Genomic DNA, 23437 nt, shown 5'->3' with positions numbered 1-23437 from the left:
ACTTCCCATGTGATCAAAGGAGGAGGAAGCCCTGTCAATCAGAAACGGTCAATCTAAGGCTGACAGTTCTATTGAATGGCTTTATTACTGAGGAAGTTCTGGCTACTGCTAGGGCGATACTCATCTGAGGCTTGGAAACATTGCTGGATACCTTGTTACAGGTGAGTAATTACAGGAGGACAGGTTGTGCGATGATGGTCACAGGGTGGGGGCACAGGGAAGGTGGTGAAGTTGTTCCCACGCTCCTTGAAAAGTTCCTTGAAGGGAGGATAACTCCCCACCCCGCTATTTGGAAACCTGGAAGGAACAGGGTTAATAACAGGAATGGCAGAGTAAGGCTCTTAGATGGAAATTAATATTTAATGATCTCAACGACTGACGGAGCAGAAGCACCTCGAAGCAGGCAGATATTAGAACAGGAAACAGCCATTTCAATGTTTGAGCATGTTCCAGCATTCAATGAGGTCATGTGACCTAACTCCATAAGCCTCCACTTGTCCCATAAGCCTTGGTAAGAAAACATGATCAATCTCAGATTCAATTTAACAATCACCTTAGCAACAACTTCCATTTGAAGAAGAAAGTTTCAAATTTATGTTATTCTTTGCAGCTTAGAAGTGTTTCCTAACTTCACTTTTGAAAAGTCTGGCATTTGCTTTTAAGTTGTGACTCTGAATCCTAGCCTTCCAGCCTAACAGAAGTTGTTTCTTACTGTGCCAACAACACATATTCATGTAAGGCTGACAATTCACTGAGATGTTCCAAGGTGCTTCTCAAATATGTGTATAAAACAAAGCACGGCACCAAGTCACTTCAGGAGATATTAGGTCAGATGGCTCGCAGTGTGGTCGAAAAGGTAGGATTTAAGGAGAATCTTAAATAAGGAAAGTGAGATAAAGAGGTGGACAGCTGAAGGGAGGAAATTGCAGAATTTGGAGCCGAGAGTTTGAAAGCATATCCACCAATAGTTAAACATTTAAAATTAGGCATGCACAAGAGAACCAGAATTAGAGATCTCAGATGGCTGGGGATTGGATAAAAAACAACAGAGATAAGGAGGGAAGCCATAAGGAATTTGAAAACAAGGATGAGAATTTGAAAATCAAGATTTCTTTGAACGGGAATCAATGTATTTCAACAAGCATAGATATGATAGGAATGGGACTTTCTGTGAGCTAAGATATGGACAATAGATGACTTTAAGTTTGGGTGACTTCAGGTTGGATGTCCTCAGTTCCACTCCAAACCACACACCATTTTGACTTGGAATTATATTAACATGCAATGTCACTGGGTCAAAATCCTGGAACTCTCTTACTAACAGCATTGAGGTTATATGTACACCACATGAACTATCAACAGTTAAAAAAAAGCCAGCTCACCCCTACCTTCTCAAGGGCAATTAGGGATAAGCAATAAATGCTGGCTCATCCATCAATGCTCACATTGTCTCAATGATTTTTTTTTAAATAACAAAGGGTACAATGGGATTGCTTTGCAATAGTTAAGACAAAACTTATTGGCAAGCTCTTCCAATTAGATTTCCATGAAGCTTTTCCCAATCTGATGATGCTGCCCATTTCTTCCAGGATATTCCTATCCTAACAGAAGCAGCAATGGGCAGTGCAACATGTCCTGGGTGTGGTAAAGTCAGGGGAAGAAGATGGCAGACTATTGCATTCAGATAAGTTTTTAAATTGAGTTTGGATTAGTGAATGGGTAAGTAGGTGAATAAGTGATTAGGTTTTTGAGTGTCAAGTGAGCAGTTGGATCATGTTGGGAGTTTGCTGTGTGGTCTTCAGCTAGTTTTTGGTCGGGAAGCAGTCCAATGGTCAGGGGGTGGGCCCAATCAGGCTAATGGGCAGTGGGGCCAGGTCACAGGTTTGATGGATAGTTGAATCAGGTCATGGGAGGTTTTGTTGGGTATTCTGGGGATGTTCAGGGGGTGGTCTGGTCATCGTGGGGATCATGGGGGGGAAGCTGAGTCTATCAGATATGATTTGGAGAAAGGTTGCTGAGTTGGCAGGAGATCGGAGACTGAGAGGCGAGCTCAGTTACAATGTTCTAACAGTTGTTAGATGAGTATTAAGCTATCTAGCATTTCCTCAGTAAGTGTCCAGGTGAGTCATTTATATCTGATCCAAGTCTTCTTGCAGGTTCGTGGGCAGCAGGTCATCTGGCCATCAGAGGTTAAACTTTCCGCGCAATTTCCACATCTGACAAATACTGGGATCTCCACAATATGCTGACAAGCATCTTTCAGTGATACTGGAAAATTTGGTCAAATGTTAATGTTTTGCTAATCCTGATCTGCTCTTTTGAAATCTTAAATATTAACTTTGTTTCTCTCTATATAAAGTCTGCCTGCGCTGCTGTTTATAGTTCAGGTTTCCAGCAGCCTTCGTATTTTGCTATCACTTTATCCAATGTTCTAATTTGCTAGAATGGCCTTTGTTGAAGTAGACAACTACCTCACTGAGATAACTCCTGTCCCTCATAATACATAACAGGAAACCAGCTTAATTACCTCATCTTATTCATCTATGATAATACAAGATAAATATAAACGGACTCACTTTCATGAGCAAACTCCTTCGTTCTTCATTATCTGGTAAATGACGAATACTGTGAGGCAGGTACCAGAAGCAGACGTTGGTATGCTGTGGCTGAACAATAGAAATAGCAAAAATAATCATTTAGGAACCTGAGATTCAAATTATGCAAAGTGAATAGCAAGCGCTTATTTCATCCAACATGTCAGTAAATCATAAACAAATGTTAACGTTTTTGGATGGTGTTCGTATATACTGTTGTATTGAAAGGAATCTTCCCCAGTTTGACTTACACAGCAAAAATCCAATATGCATTTCATTGCATTGCAAATAATAAAGGGGATGAAGTATTTGTACTTATTCTTGCTTTGATTTTCACTTTATTCGGTATCATGTTCTGATTTGGATCTGTCGTGTTCTGATTTTTTACCTTAATTCATGCTGATTGTAAATCTGACCCTTGCACTGGATTCTACAGTGACACTTGCTTGGATTGTTACTCAGTTTCTTCTGCTTGGCTGTCACTCTCAATATTGTAATTGCTCAATGCTTTTTATGAGAGTTGATAGCAGGAATTACGATTCTGTACTGCTGGTGTGTTGTCTCAAGAGATACAGTTTTCACATCCAATGAGTTCACAACTCCTATCTTTCTAAATTAGTATTCCAGTTAACTGCTCGAGCTGGAAACAGTAATTATATCTTTTACCTCAGAGCTGCAATTGTTCTTGACTTCTAGATCCAACCGTAAGAACACAGGACCAATGATGAATGGCAAGTGGCTCTTCATTTCATAAATACTGTCATGTTAGTGATGCTGAATTACTTGGCTTTGTCTTATATCAAAACAATCATTGATGTGGTAACCTTCTCCTCCCACCTCTCAGAGGCAACCCAGCAGGATCAGAAGGCTGTAACACAGCTCTTTGCAGCCAGAGGTAGTTCAGAAGAAACAAGCAGATTGTCTCGCTCAGGGGCAGCTCAATGAAGTTGACATTAGCTTAGAGGCATGAGAAGCAGCTTAGATTGTGAAAGGCAGGTCAGAGTACTGACAACTGGCACAGTAGTGGAAATAATAGCTTAGTAAAACTAGAAAAAATGTACTCTATTAAATCAAAATAAAACATCACTATTACATATATGAACAGAACAGGAATAAACTATATTTGACATACTTTTTTTCATTTTTTAAAAGAATTTTGCATGTCTCCCATTTGATAGAATTTGATTTTAACCATTTTATCTTAGTAATTGAAAAATAAATTTAAACATACTCTCCCATCAAGCACCATTTCGAATCCTTCTCTGTTCCTTATTTTATTATACAAGTAATCTGAAAGCTCCAAACACTTGTCAATCTGTGCCTCAAATCCCATAGTACCCTGCAAGAAAGACAAAATATCACTTTGCTTTTGTCATGATGCAAGCATGTTTTAAAATCATTAAGCTTTGGAAGTTAAATGTTCTTTGCTTTTCTTTAATGGGTCTTTTTGTACCAATGACTATTAACAGTCAAGTGAGGATGATGGAGATGACCAAGGAGGATACTTGAACAGTTCTTGTAACTGGACCAGTCTCAGTCAGGAAGTAAGTAGCACAGGTTAAAGATAACTTCCTGTTACAGTGTGACTGCTCTTTGCTTACCACTTCTTCAAGGTAATACCATGCAGATGTGGTGCCTTAGATATACTTTCCCTTTGGGCCAGGCTACAAAGAACTGACAACCTCGTGAGGATTTTCTAATTGAGACGCTATTGTGGAGCTCAGCGCACAATCCACCCACAATCACAACCTTCATAAAGCAGTCTCTTCATTAAAGCTTAAAAGAGTTGCTGAAGACTGTACTGGAAATACAAAAGGTAAATTTATTCAATTATAGTTTCACATTCCCATCTGTAGTCCTATGCTCTGTGTCGTCTTGCCTCTTCCATACTCCCCACCAAGCCAGATATGGCTCCCATTCATCAAAGGAGCTTGTTGCCTCAGAACCACGCAAGAGCTATTGAATTTTCAGGCCCTTCTTTCCTCACTGAGGACTCCAAGGTGTCGGCACATTGGCGTGAATATTAAAATGAAAGTGGTGTTGGTCCCCACTTTCATACCAATGACAGCCCAATATATGAATAAAAGTCAGACTGTAATGACTCCTCCATAAGGCATTTTGCTGAATCATGAAGCTTTAGCCCAGAGTGACAGAGTGTACATTGATTTAAATTTATATCTGTTGGATTTTATATTTTCTACTCCTGTGCCTTTGAAGCAACGTAAGTTGGACTAAATATGACATTTGGTAACTTGCCGCCATGACACATTAAGCAGTTTAGGTATATTTATTCGTATTCTTTCATTTATTTTGGACACCATTGGCCACATCAGCATTTATTGTGAATCCTTAATTGTCCTGGAAAAGATGGTGGTGAGCTGTCTTCCTGAACCACTACAGTCCATGTTGTGTACAAATGTTCCATCTCCATTTGAAAATCCTGTCAGACCCATCATTTCAGCCTGTTTTTGCCCATTTGAACTTATTTCTTCCCATCGTGACTCTATTTTGCCTCCTTTTGTTCATTCTCTCTCCATCTGCATTCATGATTCTTCTGATCCTCTACATCAGATCCACAATTTCCAGTGTCCTTGCCCTGGTCACCACCTTTTTGCTGTTGATATGCAATCCTTCTATGCTTCAGTTCTCTATCCAGATAGTCAAAAAACTCTCTGCTTCTTCCTTGAAAGGAGGCCTGTACAGTTTCATTCACTACCACCCTCCTTTTCCTGGCTGAGCTTGTTCCTAATTTGAACAACTTTTCCTTTAACTCATCTAATTTTATCCAAGTCAGAGGTGTGACTCTGGGTACTTTCATGGGTCCCAGCCATGCCTATCTCTTTATGGGATATGTGAGACATTCCCAGTCCTACCTGGGTCCTACGCACAGCTCTTTGTCTGATACATTGATGATATATTTCGGTGCTGCTTCTTGCTTTTGTCCAAATTTTAAGAAGTTAATCAGTTTTGTTTCCGATTTCCACCCTTGTCTCACCTTCACATGATCCATCTCAGAATTTTTCCTTCCTTTCCTTGACTTCACTGTTTCTACTCCGGTCTATCAATATCCATTATCAGTCCACCAACTCCCACAGTTAACTGGCTACATCTCCTCTCACCCTGCTTCCTGCAAGGATCTCATTCCATTCTCCCATTCTTACCCTCTCCGTCGCATCTATTCTCCTACCGGTTTGGCTCTGACACAACCTCCTTTTTCCTCTACCAAGATTCACCATCACTGTGGTTGACAGGACCTACAGATGTGTCTGACATATCTGTAATTTTTCTCTTCCTCTCAGAGCAACAATTGGGTTTCTCGTATTCCTACATTCTACTCCATTAGTCTCTGCATTCAAAAGATCATCCTCTGCTATTTCCACCATCTCTAGCCAGATGCCACCATCGAACATATTGTCCCCTCCCCTCCCCTCCATTTTCAGTGGGCTGCAGGGGCTGTTTCCTCCATGACACCCTGGTTCACTCCTAATACATCCTCACCACTCCCCAAGCCACCCTCCCAGACAATTGGAGAAGGAATAATACTTGCCCATTCACCTCCTCCCTCCTCGCTGTCCATGACCCAGCATTCCAAATGAAGCAGTGTTATACTTGTACTTATTTCAATGTAGTCCATTTTATTTGGCACTCATAATGTGGCCGCCTTTACATTGGTGAGACTAAACGTAAGCACAGTGACCGCTTTTCAGAATACCTGTGTTCTGTTTATGTTTCCTTTTCTCCCAGTTGCTTGTCATTTAAATAAACCACTCACTCTCATGCAAACATTTCTGTTCTGGGCCTTCTGAAATGTTCCAGTGAAACATAACTCAAGCTCAAGATGCAACACCTCATTTTCCCCTTAGGGACTTTACAGCCTCAAGGTCTCAATATTGAATTCTATGACTTCAGGAACTGTTTGAATTTTCTCTGTTCTCCATTTTCCTTACATTCTAAACCCCACGCCCCAAACCACAACACCTTGATTTGTGTCTTATTCAGTTTGGTCTCAGTGCAGAGGACTTATATCTCCCTTTAATACTCAAGCTTGCACTCACTTTTCTTGTCTTTTTTTTCTTTCGTCACCATTAACAACCACTTTGTCTTTTGTATTGGGCCATTTGTTCTTTCCTCTGACTTTGTCAAAAGTGTAAAAAGAAACATTCTCCAACACTTTTCAGGTCTGAAGAAGAGCCCTGCTGGACTCAAAATGATAAAATGAAACAAAAACAGAAATCACTGGAAAAACTCAGCAGGTCTAGCAGCATTTGTTGAGAGAAAGCAGAATTAATGTTTTGGGTCCAATGACCATCCTTCAAACAGAACCTGCATTTCCCTCCACAGAAGCTGTGAGTCTGTTGAGTTTCTCCAGTATTCTCTGTGTTTGATTCCGGTTTTCAGCATCTGCAGCATTTGCTTTTACTGTAAAGACTAGAAATATCCAGCAGTCCTAGCTACCAAATCACTGCGAGTCACAGTCAAGTTCTTAGCGGCACTAAGTTGGCTTTGTATACATCTGCTCCTAACACAAGAAGACCTATCTGAGTCATTTAATGAGGATCCGGATTGAGCTGCTTCTTAATTAAGCTTCATTTTCTCTGGAACCCTTGAAAATTACCCTACTTAAGGCTGGCAAGCATAGAAGTTTAACAGCACTTTCAGTTTAAAGCTGAGGACTCAAAAGAAAGCTGATTGTTGATGGAAATGTGGAATTTTGAACACAGAGTAGCCAAGAACCTTTTGAAAGGCAGAGTTGAGGGTTGAATAATCTACTCTATTCCTAATTTTTATATAGTGTGTGATTGAATCATTGATCAGAAAATGGAGATTACGCTATTCATATTCAGTGGCTTTGTTCTTTTTAACTAATTTATCTGCCAATCTTCCAAATCGCATCATCTCACATACTAATTAAAAAGGTTTGTAACAGATCTACTCGTAATCCCATTCAATAAATTTTATAAACTGCCTTGCAGAAGATGCATTTATTTGTAAGTCATTTAACCATTCAAAGATTTTGGGTGCTTCCAAGCACCATTCCAAGTTAGAGAAGCAACAAAGTCTTCTATTCATATAGGACTTTTAATGTACAAAGACCTCTCGTAGTGTCTTATGATGAGAAATCAAATATGGATACTGATTTGAAAGAAGCAGATGTTTCGAAGAGCGATTGAAGCTTGGCCAAAGACATGCATTTGGAGATGCTTTTAAAGGTTGGGACAGTGGTAGGGAGGTGTGTAATTTAGGGAGGGAATTTTAGAGAGTGAGTCCTGCTTTGATGAAGGGACAATGGGAAGTGTGGGTTCAAAAAGCCTAGTGTTTCAAAAATTGTAAATTTCGAGGGAGGATGTGCAACTCCGAAAGCAAAATAGAGGTATGAAGCAGCAAGGCTATGAAGGAATTTAAACAATAGGGATCAGGAGTTTACACATGAGGCAATGGGGACTGTACCAAAGAACAACAAGGATGGAAGTTTAGGGTGAGTAGTGGGATATGGCATCAGAATTTTGGATGAGTTGAAATTTATGAAAATGGAGGAGGCAGGCTTTGGGTGCTGTCTGGAAGCGACCAAAGGTGTGGATGAAGATTGCAGTGGCAGATGGGCTGGAAATTATGCTTTCCCACAATCTTAACTCCCTCACTGTATACCCTGCCCAATCGTTGAGACTAAAATATCCATGCCAGTTAACCTTGCTCTTTTGTGAGAGATCTGTTCACAGGCATGTGCAGCGTTCAATACATAACACTGCTACAATATGTGAGGTGCTGGGGCTTGCTTTTCTTTATACACTTACACATCAAACCTGTTTGAGTTTTATGCACTACATTCATAAATACCAGCTTCAGAAAAAGGATCTTGACAAGTTACAATCCATTTGGAGAAAGTAAGGACTGCAGATGCTGGAGATCAGAGCTGAAAAATGTGTTGCTGGAAAAGCGCAGCAGGTCAGGCAGCATCAAAGGAACAGAAGAATCGACGTTTCGGGCATAAGCCGGGGATGAGTCATTCCTGAAGAAGGGCTTATGCCCGAAACGTCGATTCTCCTGCTCCTTTGATGCTGCCTGACCTTTTCCAGCAACACATTTTTCAGCAAGTTACAATCCATGCCCACCGTTTATTCATCTGAGGAAGAAATAATTAATGAGAAATAACTAAATGAATTGCCTACCTTAGCTCTCCACATTAGCCACAATTTAAAAATATCGACATGTCGCCCACACTGTAGCGCCTTATCTCCAGTGTCATAGGACAAATCATATTGTTTGTCAGGTTGGAAAAGGTAGCAGGCATTCATCTGATTACAATTCTGCAGCAGCCCCTGCAAAGGATCAAACAAGTGTGAATATGAATTGTGCCAGTTACACCTCATGGAAGAGGTAACTGCATTATCTACATAATATTGTAAGATTTACAATTTACAGTGAATTTGAAAAAAAAAATCACTTTAAAAAGGATCAATCCTCTATCCATTCTTTCCTCAACAGTACATTTGAGCTGATATCCTGCTGCATTTACCTGATTTGCTCATCAGCAGAACTTTATTGAAAATCAGTAGGAATAATTATGATTAGCTTACTCAGTTTAAACAGCAGAAACAAGCATGAACTGATCAGTACAGAATACTGCTGAAAATAGCAAATGCTCCTATGAATTAACCTGACTTTGAATCATTCCCTTGCATCTGTCTTTGTTTTCAATTCAGCTTTATAATTTCCACATTTTAATGTCTTTCTATTAACTTTCTTGTTATGCAGTATTCCCTGCGTGCAGTTTCAAATGTGAACTGATTTTCTATCTCTGTGACTAAAATAGCTTTAATTTTCACTTTAAAATGGCACAGTTTTTCTTGCAGCATGGTACTTAATGTTGATAATCATAAGACCATAATATCATAGGACCATAGGAGCAGCATAAGGCCATTCAGCCCATTGTGTCTGCTCTCCCATTTAACCATGGCAGATATGTTTCCCAACCCCACTCCCCTGCCTTCTCCCCATAATCTTGGATCCCCTTGCCAATCAAGAATCTATTTATCTCTGCCTTAATTACACACAATAACCTGCCCCCCACAACCCTTTTTTCAAATAATTGCAAGTTGGTTGAGCCACAAAGACTTGAAGGATGCAAATCTATTTTTCATTCAATTCTCACAAGCCTGTATCTTGCCATCTTAGTTTTTCACAACAGCTGGAACCATATGCTAGTCCATACCTTGATAGCATGTGAGTCTCACCCAGCTGCACCATGCCCCTGAAAGGGGCCACCTAAAGGCAGTCTCTATCTAATTTGGCACTCAGCAGGCAGTAGGGCCAATGGAAGGTGTTGGGCAGCTAACAGCCTCACTGGGAAATTGCACATTGCTAATATAAGAGGGGGACAGTGGATGTTGTGAAAGTCGAGCTACCTTCTGAAGGCAAAACCCCTGGTGGCCAGAGGTACCATTCCATCGCAGTAGTGATTCAAGAATTGTTCTGGGAAACAAAAGATTAAGGCACAGTGCTGGGAAGCAGTCTCCAGTAACATGCTGGAACTTGCCTCACCAAGAGATCATTACTGCTCTTGTCCCTCTAGATAGAAGAGGTTGGGGGTTTTGAAGGTGATATCTAAGGACCTTCAGTGAACTTATGCAGCCCATTTGGTAAACAGTGTACACTGCTGCTATTGAGTGTCAGTGGTGGAGGAAATGAATAGTTATGGATATGGTGCCAATCAAGTGGGCTGCTTTGTTAATGGCAAGACTGAGTATTTTCACTGTCAACAGTACAAGAGAAACCACAAGATTAGACTGGTTTGATAAGCTTAGCTGCCTGGTCTCAAGACAGCTTCATTTTGCTATTGGTCTCAAGGAAACACAATTGGGTACAGATCTTATGGAAGATCATTCTCATTGCTACTAACAAGGAGAAAGACTATAGATGGCTGAACTAACAGGCCAACAGGATAGTCTATCCTAATGAATTAAGATAATAGAGGTGCAATGAGTCTCTGATGATAGCACATGATGGCAGATAATGTATCAGCAGCCAATTTTTCACTGAACCTGAACATGTTGGCAGGAAATAAAGTCTGGTGCAGAAAGCTGATTTGCTTTAAACTGCTTCATATTTCTACTGAAGAGTGATTTCACCTACAACAAGTGATCTATGTTTAACATTTTTAGAGAGAAGAGTTTACAAGAGTTCAGAAATCTTTGAACTGGAAATGTTTTGATCCATCTTGAACTCCTCCAATGGTTCCCAGCGTACACTTGCCAGTCTTCACCCAATTCAGTTCATTCCACATAATACTAAGAAATGTTTGGCGGCACTGGGCACTGAAAAGACTATGGACCCTGACGACATTCCCACGATAGCACTGAAGACTTATGTTCCAGAACTTGCTGCTTCCCTAGCCAAGTTGTTCCAGTACAGCAACAACAGTTGGTTGGACACGAGATGCAGAGTGATGCCAACAACATGGGTTCAATTCCTGCTCTGACTGTAGTTACCATGAAGGACTCTCCTTCTCAACCTTTCCCCTTGCCTGAAATGTGGTGACCCTTTGGTTAAACAGCCACCAGCTGTTACTTTATTCATCCCTTGCACAGTTGGACTGAGCTTTGGTCTAAGCTCTCACATAAGTGAAGGAACCTCTATCAATACAGTAATTCTATATTGATCTATTGACCAAATAATGGACTGGATTTGTATCATCAAGGCAGGTAGCTTGAGTACGGAACAGTACAGATCCCACAGAATAGAAGACAAACAAAGATTAACATAGAGCCACAAGGTGACTTATGAAAGTAGCTAAAAAGGATTTTGAAAGGAAACTTGCAAGGACAGAAAAGACATTAAGAAAAGATTTTATAGTTATATGAAGGGAAAGTGGCTGGTCAACAGTACAACTGGCCCACTGAAGGCTGAGAGTGGGGATATTTGTCAATAACTGTGGAGAAATAGCAGACAAGCTGGGTGATGATTTTGCTTTAGTATGTACAGCGGAAAAGGAGGATAACTTGCTGGAAGTCCCAAAGAAATTGACAGACGATCGAGGACGGGGTTGAAGTAAAATTGAAGTAAATCATCAATAATGGGAAAGTTAATGTAACTGAAAAGTAACAAATCCCCAGCACCTAATGCTTTCCATTCATGGGTCCTAAAGGAAGTAAGAGAGCAGATTGCTGATATTGTAACCCTAATCTTTCAGAGTTCTCTGGATTCAGGAATTGTATTTCCGGATTGGAAATTTGCTCATGTCACTCTGCTCTTTAAGAAGGGTGACACAGAGAGACCAGGAAATTATAGACCAATTAGACTGATATCTGTGGTGGGAAAATTGTTGGAGTCTCTAATCAAGGATAGGTTGATTGATCAACTTGAAAAATTTCAGTAAATCAGGGACAGTCAGCAAACACTCGTGAAGAGTAAATCATGCTGACAAACTTCACAGTGTTTTTTGGAAGAGGTGACAAAGGTGGTGAACAGAGGTAAATTGATGGATGGTGTTTATTTGGAGTTCCAGAAGGTTTTTGATAAAGTCTCACATGACAGACTGTTAGCTAAGGTGAAAGCACATGAAATTGAGGGCAAATTAGTTACATGGATAAAAAATTAGTTGAGTGGCAAGACAGAGAGAGTTGGAATTATGAGAAAGCACTCAAATTGGCAGGCTATATCAGCCTCGTGAATCAAGTGTCTATATATTATAAATAATTGAAACCTTAGCACAGACCCATGGTACTCCATTCATTGCAGTTTGCCAACCTGAAAATAATCTATTTATTCAAACCCCTTTTTCACCATTTATTGGACAGTTCTCTGTTCATATTAATACTTCACATCAACACCATGATCTTGAAAGTGACCTATTTGTGGCATCTTATTGAATACATTATGGAAATCCAAATCCACTGTCTCTAGTAGTTCCCCTTTATCCACCCTCCATGATACATTCTCACAAGTTTCAAAATGCAACTGGCATGGACATAATGAGGACTAATTTGCAGAGTCAGAGGGAAAAAGCTAAAGAGTAAGATTAAATTGGACAGTTCTTATAAAACTGTATAAATGCACCCTTGAGAGTAGTCACAAAATTTACTTTCCATCTCTTTAGGCTTTCTCAGCCCTCAAGACCATCCTTTGAGTGGCAGGTCATTGGTCTAATTAGTGGAGTCATACTGGGACTGCTGAAAAACTCATGTCCCACAGTTTGTGTGCTCATTTAGTAGCAGCTGAGATTTTCATTTTACTGAATTCTGAAAGCAAAGGGTGAGTTTAGGAATTTCAGGACTGCTATTTTTACTGGAATATGATTATATAGGTAATCATAATACAGGAACACACAGAACTGATAGCTGTTATTCATTGTGCCTTGTTTAAGTGACCCAGTTTGTGAATACACCAAGAGTCTAGACATTTTGTGGAAGGGTGATAGCATCCCTAACTCCAAGTCAGAAGCTCTGGGTTCAAGTCCCATCTCAGGACCTGATGGAGTTGTGGGCATTGTGTTGAAACAGAGCAAAACAGATTGATGAACAATCTGTAAGTCTTTCCAGCCTACCTGTGGCAGACAGTAAGAGCAGGAGAGTTTCTTGATCATTAAGGGCCATGTGGTAGTTGTGGTGCATCAGTGTAAAGTTAAGAGCTGCCACATACCAAGAGCAAGTAACAGCTGATGTTTTGACTTGTATTAACATTCCACTCAAGTCCATCGCTTACTCAGCCAATGCTGTTGAACCTTTCATGTATGTCATTAGGTAGATCACCAAATAATCAGGAATGGAAAGCCCAGGTTGATATTCTCCAAGTTTGCTTTGAACTAGCTGGGGGCTTCTATCATTGTCTTGGGCGAGATCACCAATGACTGTGCTGAGCACGGAAGGTGAAGGTGCACAGTTCTATGGGTAATGTAGAGTCCTTCACAGTGCTATTAAGAAAGAAACTTTAGATATTTGACTCTTATCCTGAAAATGTTAGATATTGCTAACCAAATCTGAGAATTGGTCTGCATATGTAAATGACATTTAAAACTTACAATTGCATTATTGAGCGAGGAATATAGCCCTTACCTCCTCCCTAACAAGTAAAGCAGAACATTGAAGTGGAACTCCCATCATTTTGTGCGGATTCCATGTGACAGAATTGCCCCTGGAAGTAAAAGCATCAATTGTATTTATTCATGAAATCAGCCAGAGGAGAGAAAATAATGCAAAGTCCCCGTTTATATGTGAAAAGCTGTCGGAAACTGTTGAGTGAAGGGGAGGAATCAAGGGAAGAGGTGACAGGTCAACCAACATTTAATCACCTAAGGCCTTTTCATGTGATATAAAGCTGGTCTGGGTACTCAGCTGTCTGACAGTATTGCAGAGTTACTAACATATGCTAATCAAAATTATATTCTAGCTATAGGATCCTTGGTAAAATTAAGGTGTGTGCAGGAATTACATAGGAATGCTTTCTGGATTTGGCATCTGTTTTCAGTGCAAGTTGAATATTCCAATAAATGTGATGTTATTTTTAATAGTTCAAGGTTTATTCTTCTCAATTGTTTGTATTCTTATACAGGATTCAAGCATCACTGGCAAGGCCAACATTTGTTGCCCATTCCCAAGTGTTCTAGAGAGGGTGGTTCTGCACAATCCATGTGATACAGATAAATATGTGCACAGTGCTATTAAGAAAGGGGCTCCAGGCATTTGACTCTGATCCTGAAAATTCTAGATGTTGATCACCAATTGAAAATTATGCATTTTCATTCACCATATCCCTCTTATCAGTTCCCAATCAGGTTTAGGAATTGGCTGATAATAAACCTCACAAGGAATGACAAGAGAGAATATTTTTCCATTAAACTCTGGGTGAACCATAAAGGACTCTGATAAGCCATGAAGTTCAGGTAAACCACTAATAACATTAACAGTAGTTCACAAATTAGTGTTTCTCTTTTTGACAAACTACATCTCCCACTGTTACTATTTAATCCAAATGTCAAATGGTATAAAAGTCACGCAAAGTTAAACTTGTTGAAGGAAGACATCCATTAAAGCCACTTCCAAATGTGTGGAGGTTATCAGCAACTCATTAAGGTTTCTTAGAAATCCATAATTTTTACCACCTTGAAGGTCAACAGCAGGTGCATTGGAGTATCACCATCTGTAAGTTTGCCTTCAAGACACACTGCTTCTTGACTGGGAACCATATTACTAGCACTGTGGGTGCATTCCCACCAGATGGACTACAACGGCTCAATAGGTCAGCTCCATAAACCCTTCTTAAGGGCAATTTGTGATAAGCAGCAAATACTGGCCTTACAGGCTTGTGCCCTTTGTAATAATTGGGTCAGCATGAAAGTGCAGGTAATGCACCAGCTTTTAGGGCACCATCAAATCCAAAGATAGAATTAATCACACCGAGTATATTCTTTCAGCCTGCAGGGACAGCAATGTGAAGGTTAATTAGGAACACATTCATTTACAAAATACTTCACAGTCATTAGGGAGTTTCATGTGAAAATTGGGGGTTGAGTGCAGTGATAAACATCTGATAATGTGTTTGGGACTTAGCCAACTGTTTTGACCAGAGGCCTGAGAGTGGAGATCTTTTCAATGGGCCAAACCTCCCAGGCGTAAGAGCCAGAGCCAAAATAAGGACTGTATTGCTGGGGCCACAAGAAACTGCACACATTCTGTTCCAGGTTCTATCCTTCCCTAAATTGACTTCCTTTGCAAGAGCATTTTACTTTATCCTGGAGACTGCTCTATTAGCTTCCTCTTGCCTTTTGTTTCTCATTAAAAATTGACCTCAAAAGATTTTGAATTTTCATAGAAATAACCCATCTTCCACAGAAATTCATTTGTTTCCCTAGAAGTTCTGTCAATCTCCCTTGAGTATGCATTTCACTCATCCCACTGATGCAAACACTCAGAGCCACACTGCCTGAGAACCAGCAGGCCAAAGCTCTGCACCCAGATCTGGGAAAGTGTTAACATGGCCCTTTACCTGTCCGTTCCATTCAGCTTCCAGCGATGTTTTCTCGACATCAGCAGACCACCGCCCCAGGCTGCCTGAATATGACAGAGCACAAAATGAAACATGACAGTGACAACATTTCTCAACTTGTAAGACAACAAAAATGGGTTGAAGTCACACTGTGGAAATGCTTTTCAATTTGGAGAGGGGATGCCTTTTTTTTGTTTACTGGCAAAATAAATGGAATGAGGCTGCATTTAGTTATAATTTGCCTCCTGCTGAATTGAAAGCTCAAAAAGTATCAAGTGCTTGATTTTCCATAGTCCCAGCAAATCATACTGAGAGAGTCCAGCTATCAGTTCAAAGTGTATCAAAACTGTATGGAAGAGACTGTGTATAATTTTGTAGATTCCACTCAAAGAAATAAACAAATAAATAGATCAATCACTAAATTCTCAAGACAGCTCTAACTTCGCTCTAGTGACAAACTTACAGGATATGCTGAAAGTCTGGCTAGTAGCTCAACTCTAAAGGGATGGATAATGTAAACATAGATAGCTAATGAGAAAGGCAAGCAATGTCGCAGCCTCTTATATCTCAATTGGCATGCTTTGTTTCAGAAAAGTATGAAAGATATTTGTGGTTTCAGTCCAAATATTATTTGCAGGTATATCAAAACGTGTACACAAACATCGGAATTATGCTCAGAAGTAAGCTATTCAGCCTTTCAAGCCTACTCCATCATTCAATAATTCTGAAGTCCGCATTCCCATCTATCCTGACCTCTTTTAATTTAACAGGTCCACCATTTCATTGTTATCCCAGTGAATAGTAACAGTGGCTATTCACTGTTACTATTTCCATTTCATCATGCTGGTGGATTCCCATAAAGCGCAAAGGGCTGTTCAAGATGTTGGGCTTAATGTCATGGTCTTCATGACCAGAAGTGAGCTCCATTCATCAATATTTGGATAGACTGTGAGCATTAACTCTGCATCTTGCAAGACAACCCCTTTCAGGCAGGACTAGTCACTCTAAGACAATCATCGCTGACAAACTTATTTGAGAGACAAAGTAACTTATAATGATGGTTCTTCCAAGATTAAGATGACCATTTACAGCCACGGCTAAAGGCACCTTTAGCAGTCACAGACAGAGCAGATTGAAAACTTTGTGAGGCCATGCAGCTACAAGGATCATTGTAGATGCCTTACAAGAAACTTGAAGCAATGTTTCATACATACCTGTGGGTCAGAAGCCTGACTTGCTGGATATTTTTTGTAATATAAAACAGCCAGGAGAACGTCTGTAAAAGATGCTCACATTGCTTACAGGCAGCCAAATTCCTCAGCTATTCCTTCAATTATCATCCTTCCGCTCTATCCTTCAATAATCACCCTTCCACTCTATCCACGTCGTTGCTTAGTATCACAGGCTGAATTATCCATGATTCATATGTTTTGTTGCTATGTAATGAACAGATTAGTTCTTATATTCACATAATTGCATTTTATGCCTCACTACAATTCTTTAAACCCCAATTATTAATTGCTACTTTTTTTTCTTTCTTAAACCTATATCTGATGTTCTAAAATGTGTAAAAATGTGATAGCTGGACTCGGTCTGGGTGTAGCCTGTGCATCACTGTTCACATTAAAGAGTGAGAATGCCTTATTGATGAGGCTGCAAAGAAATGGAGAAAGCCTAGCTGAATGGTAATCAGTTTATAATGAGGCAGAGAAACATATTCAAAGAAGGTCAAGAGAAAAAAATGCTGAGGACATGTGAATAGCTGTAGAGGAAGATGGAAAGCTATCAAGCAAGAGACCAAATATTGATAGGTGCAAATAATGTGCAATTTAATTTTGACAGTAAGATCCTTACATCATTAAGCATAGCCAATTTAGATAGTGATCTGATCAAACTGTGAATAATCCTTCAATTTTCATAGCTTTACAATGAAATGCTATAATTAAAGTAAATTTTGTGATTTATGTCCTGTTGTGACAGGAGTTAATATTGGCAATAGGTTTATAAGTCATTATAACTAATTGGTACAGTGCATTATTTTTCATCCAAGTATCGAAGGCACACATGGCTACATATTTGTATTGCATTTGTCACTTCTTCACTACGAAGATAATGATAATACTAAATTGTAAAACTTACCCCATTATTCAATACTATCAGCAATATGAAATTAATAATTACAAGGTGGCTCTGTGAAGATCAATCATAGCAGATTGTGCAGACTGGAGGAGTGTCCTAATGAAGGTATTTAGGTGAATGGACACACTTACATCAACGTGCATCCAGATCTTGTACTTGTTACATATATCAGCAATAGCTACAAGAGGATCAAAGGCACCATATACTGTTGTCCCAGCTGTAGCATTCACGAAGAATGGCACAAAGCCCTGAACAAAACAAAAAGAGACTGATTAAGAAGAGTTGCATGAATTATTTAAAGGAGGCACCAAAATGGTATAATGCAGTTCCCAGTATTGGAATATGGAATTTTTCTGTTCACCGCTGCCCTTCTCTCTAAGTTCTTTGGAATGGAATGTAAAGGGCACAGAGAATCACATCCACTTGTAGTACCTCATAGAAAGGCTGCATTTCTATTTGGAGAAACATGATCTGGCTGGGCTGAGCTTGCAATCAGATGCCTCATTTCCATGGTAGCCCTTACATAAACAGTTTCCTATTGGATGTAGCAGCCTAGATGTAGGGGAAACCCCAGCAATCCTGGGAAGCATTGCACAGGCAAGATCATGGGTCATGCTTTCCTGAGCTTCCCCTGACTCCCAGGAATTAACATTCCCTGGGTGTAAAAGAGTACAATAAGTCTTCAAGCCAATTTGGGCCTCAGCTCCTTACTTTTAGAGAGCCATGCAGGCCACCTTCAAACTCATTTTGATTGAACCTCCTCCTCCCCTCCCTTTCTGATAGATGAACTAAAAATACCACATGACTGATTAGCAAGGTTAGATCTCATGGAATACAGGGAGAACTAGCCATTTGTATACAGAACTGGCTCAAAGGTAGAAGACAGAGGGTGGTGGTGGAGGGTTGTTTTTCAGACTGGAGGCCTATGACCAGTGGAGTGCCACATGGATCGGTGCTGGGTCCTCTATTTTTTGTCATTTACATAAATGATTTGGATGCGAGCATAAGAGGTACAGTTAGTAAGTTTGCAGATGACACCAAAATTGGCGGTATAGTGGACAGCGAAGAGGATTACCTCAGATTACAACAGGATCTGGACCAGATGGGCCAATTGGCTGAGAAGTGGCAGATGGAGTTTAATTCAGATAAATGTGAGGTGCTACATTTTGGGAAAGCAAATCTTAGTAGGACTTATACACTTAATGGTAAGGTCCTAGGGAGTATTGCTGAACAAAGAGACCTTGGAGTGCAGGTTCATAGCTCCATGAAAGTGGAGTTGCAGGTAGATAGGATAGTGAAGAAGGCATTTGGTATGCTTTCCTTTATTGGTCAGAGTATTGAGTACAGGAGTTGGGAGGTCATGTTGTGGCTATACAGGACATTGGTTAGGCCACTGTTGGAATATTGCATGCAATTCTGGTCTCCTTCCTATGAGAAAGATGTTGTGAAACTTGAAAGGGTTCAGAAAAGATCTACAAGGATGTTGCCAGGGTTGGAGGATCTGAGCTACAAGGAGAGGCTGAACAGGCTGGGACTGTTTTCCCTGCAGCGTCGGAGGCTGAGGGATGACCTTATAGAGGTTTACAAAATTATGAGGGGCATGGATAGGATAAATAGGCAAAGTCTTTTCCCTTGGGTCAGGTAGTCCAGAACTAGAGGGTATAGGTTAAGGGTGAGAGGGGAAAGATATAAAAGAGACCTATGGGGCAACTTTTTCACACAGAAGGTGGTACGGGTATGGAATGAGCTGCCAGAGGATGTGGTGGAGGTTGGTACAATTGCAACATTTAAAAGGCATTTGGATGGGTATATGAATAGGAAGGGTTTGGAGGGATATGGGCCGGGCGCTGGCAGGTGGGACTAGATTGGGTTGGGATATCTAGTCGGCATGGACAGATTGGACTGAAGGGTCTGTTTCCATGCTGTACATCTCTATGACTCTATGACTCTATATGATTTGGCAATGGAAGGAAAGGGTTTAGTTCTGTGTAAGAGCACTCCTGGATATAAAATAAAGTCAGATTATTCTTCCCTCTCGAACTCCATTTTACTTTAGTCCCCTCTCTCTACCTTTCTCACTTCTCTTGTTATTGCACTGCCCCTCATGGGCTGTGCTTTTAAAGTTTTTCATTTAGTCAGAAACATAGATGATTCTCTGGTGGAAATAAAGTAAACATCGACAGGGTCATTTGGTGATGGCAAAAAAACAAACATCTCAGTAGTACTAAAGCATCTCTGGGTAGAAATAAAATGAATAAAAAAAGGAGTTTGGTTCTTACTGAAGAGATGGCTTCTGGACAGAGTAAAAAGGTCAAGAAGGAAATGGTAAAAACATGTGTTTGTATGAAACAATAAGTATACAGTAAAACAGTTGTAAATCTCTGAAAATCCACTTTCGGGAACTGCTATGTAATCAGTTTTCTGGCAGTTCCCAAGGCAGGACGTCCCGCTTCCCTGAGTGGCAGAAATCAGATCCTCAGACTGTTTAGCCTACCATGTGACTGTTGTGAGGTACGCTTTTTAAACATTGGCCCATTCACAGTCAACTTTCCTCCCAGGGAGTAAAAAGTCAGCTGTCACCTCCACCAGCTGTACCCTGTCTGATCAATGTCTCCACTGGTATGGTCATTGCTTGCAGGTGTGAATATTGCATTTTTTTTCCCCCAGTGAAACAATCTGGGCTGCCTTACATAACCTTTAACAACTAAGCCACAGAGATTTGATGTTGGGAAGAATTCAAAACAGCTCATATGATTCCTTTCATTCTTCCAACTTACCCTAAATTAAAGATGCAGTGCTAAAGCACAACAATCTTACAAACTTGTTATTTGTAATATAGAGCTAACTCACACTGATTTCCTCTGTCTACCTGATACCCAGAGTTTACAGTTTTCTGAAAAAAGATAGTTGACACCAAAGTTTTAAGCAGGACTTTGAATCCTGCCAATCCACATCAAAGTTATTGGAACACTATTGCAGTTGTGTAACTGGTACTGATAAGTAACTTGATAAAATGCAAACCCACATGAGGCAGCTGGGTTGTTGAATTCTTAAACTAATTACAAAATTTGTCACTAGCTCCTTGACTATGGTCACTTGACTACAAATAGAAACTTATTTGACAGCTGACAGCTGAGTGCTCTAAACTGGCACTCTGCCCACGGGAAATTCATGCTTAATTCAGAATTGAGTGTAGAAAACATGCAACAGTTTTAATTGGGTCTGTATTTAATTAAAAAATGAACTGACCTTTTCCTTAGCTTCAAGTATTCTTCTCTCAAGGTCTGATGGGATGATTCTTCCCCTGCAATTTTCAAAAACACACATTCATATTTTGAAATGCATTACCCATCTGCAAATGGTATTTCAATTATTTACATTTTTCGTAAAAGCAAACTAAGATCTATGGTTTGTCCTAAATGCTACTCCACTTCCTGTATCCAGTGAAAAACACATTTTTCAATCTTAATAACACAAGACTGTTGGAAAGTGGGGAGCAAAGTGAGGTGAGGGGGGGGGGGGGGGGGGGGGAGGTGGGGATGCGTGGGGGGTCGGTCACATTATCCTGATTAATTGTCTTGCCAACTAGTGGAACATTTGAAATTTTGTAAATGTGAGCACTAATTCAATACATTGACAGAGTTCTCTTCCAATCTTATAATTCCCTGGAACATCTGCGCATGACCAATTATAGCCTCTTGAGAATTCACCATTTTACCACTAGCTCCACCACATTCCACCACTGGCCCCAGCTAGCAAGCTCCTGAATTCTTGAATTTCCTCCAAATATCTGCCTATTTTTCTATTTCTCTCCTTTCTTTAAAAGGTGACTAAAACTTACCTCTTTTGGTCATGCATTTGACCATTTTGCCTCTTTCTTCTTTGGACAGGATGTAAACAGAGGGATAGAAACTGGGTATGGAGAATAAGTAATGGATCTAAATAAGGAGTAGAAACTGGCGCAGGCTTGGTGGGCCGAAGGACATTGTGCTGTATTGTTATTTATTTGTTCTAATAATTATATACGTGGCATAGTGTCACATTTGGCATTGTTTGTAACATCTATAAGGATAGCTCAGCACTAATTTCATTCCTGAGTCAGGCATGCAGAGTTGCATGTGACTCCTGTCCAGTAACTTGACCTTTAACAATAATACTGAACTAATAATTCAGAACCGTAGGCTTATGGTCTGGGATGATGGAATCAAACCTCACAATGGCTGACTTTTTAACTTTAAAAAATCTGGAATTAAAAGACTGTCTAATAACAATCATGTTAACATTGCTGATGGTCATGTAAACCCATCTTGTTCACTAACAAAAACATAAATTACTGGAAAAGCTGAGCAGATCTGACAGCATCTGTGGAGAGAAATCAGAGTTAACGTTTTGGGTTGAGTGATCCTTCCTCAGAATTGTTCACTAACAACCCTTAAGGAAAGAAATCTATGCTTTCTTTGGCTGGTTCTACATGTGAATCCAGATGCACAGTAACATGGATGATTCAACTGCCCTCTGAAATAGCCTAGCAAGGAACTCAGATGGATTAAAAACCACTATGAGGTCCAAAGGAATGACACAAAACAGACAACTTAGCACTGGAAATCACAATGGCAAATATGGTCCTGTTGACCATGCAAAGACTTTTTTACTGACATCTCAGGTTTGTGTCAAGGTGACGAGAGAAGTCCCATAGACTAGACAAGCAACAATCTTGACACAGTCATACCCACAGTATCATATTTGACTGATAATGCCTCAGACATCACCGTCATCATCACCAACCTTCAAGAAGCCCTGTCCTACCAGCAGGACACACCCAGCAGAGGTGGTAGCACTGTGGTGTACAGCCACAACTGCCCTACAAGTCCTCAACATTAACTAATACTCCTCTAAGTTATTTTTGGTGTGTGGCCCTAGAAGGTCTGTGTGCGGATGCAAATTCTGAAACCGGAATTTGATGTGTCAGCCGTTGATCAGTGTGCATTGAACCTCGGAGGAAAAAGAGCATTATTCAGGACCCATGAAGTCTCATGAATCAGGTCACACATAGGCACAGAAACCTCCTGCTGATTACCATGTACCATGTTCATCCTGAACTCCCAGACTGATGAATCAATGTTCCTTCATGTTGAACATCAATTGGAGAAAGCATGGAGGGTGGCAAGAGCACAGAATATAATCTGGGTGGAGTGGGCATTTGCACTCCCGTTTTTGTTTTCTGAAAAACCTTCTCCTGTGCTTTTGGTTGCACTTCAGTCCCACACTCCTGATCTTTGGGCATCAGGTGGAGAGGGGGGAGGGTAGGCCAGTGGACCTCCTCATGGATCTGCTCCTGGGCTTGGCCAACCCAGCCATAAACAGGTCCAGGTAGCGGGCCATGGAGGGTGTCATTAGGGCTGATTGCCTGCCCATCTTCCATGATTATGTCTGTGCCTGGGTGTCCCTGGAGAAGGAGCACGCAGTGTCTAGCAACACCCTTGAGGTTTTCAGGGAGTGGTGGGCATCATGGTTTATTTCCCCTTTTGACTCTATTTTTATTTAATCCCTGCCCTCCTCTTTCACTTTTCGATCACAGAGTATTGCCCTTTGATGAGAGGGGCCCTGTTTGACACTGGCCACTTGGGTGTTTCTTTCCTTCCTGGTGGTGGAAAACGAATAAAGTTTTACACACTTGTTGTTTTTTGCTGCACACACACAATGTGGGTGCTGGGGGGAAAATAAGC

General features: G+C 40.5%; 1 protein-coding gene across 1 annotated transcript in view; it reads right to left on the bottom strand.

Annotated features, from left to right (window-relative positions):
• Positions 1 to 23437, bottom strand: part of gad2 (glutamate decarboxylase 2) — a 147933-nt gene that overhangs the window by 9284 nt on the left and 115212 nt on the right. Inside the window, exons 9-15 of the mRNA XM_072575985.1 lie at positions 20961 to 21015; positions 17843 to 17959; positions 15573 to 15637; positions 13643 to 13721; positions 8762 to 8911; positions 3826 to 3933; positions 2577 to 2666 (exon numbers count right to left, since the gene is read on the bottom strand). Coding sequence (XP_072432086.1) covers positions 2577 to 2666; positions 3826 to 3933; positions 8762 to 8911; positions 13643 to 13721; positions 15573 to 15637; positions 17843 to 17959; positions 20961 to 21015 — 664 coding nt within the window. The remainder of the gene's footprint in view (positions 1 to 2576; positions 2667 to 3825; positions 3934 to 8761; positions 8912 to 13642; positions 13722 to 15572; positions 15638 to 17842; positions 17960 to 20960; positions 21016 to 23437) is intronic.

The sequence above is a fragment of the Chiloscyllium punctatum genome, chromosome 8 (genome assembly GCF_047496795.1).
Source record: "Chiloscyllium punctatum isolate Juve2018m chromosome 8, sChiPun1.3, whole genome shotgun sequence".
Taxonomy (NCBI): domain Eukaryota; kingdom Metazoa; phylum Chordata; class Chondrichthyes; order Orectolobiformes; family Hemiscylliidae; genus Chiloscyllium; species Chiloscyllium punctatum.
This window is presented reverse-complemented; position numbering and strand designations above follow the sequence as displayed.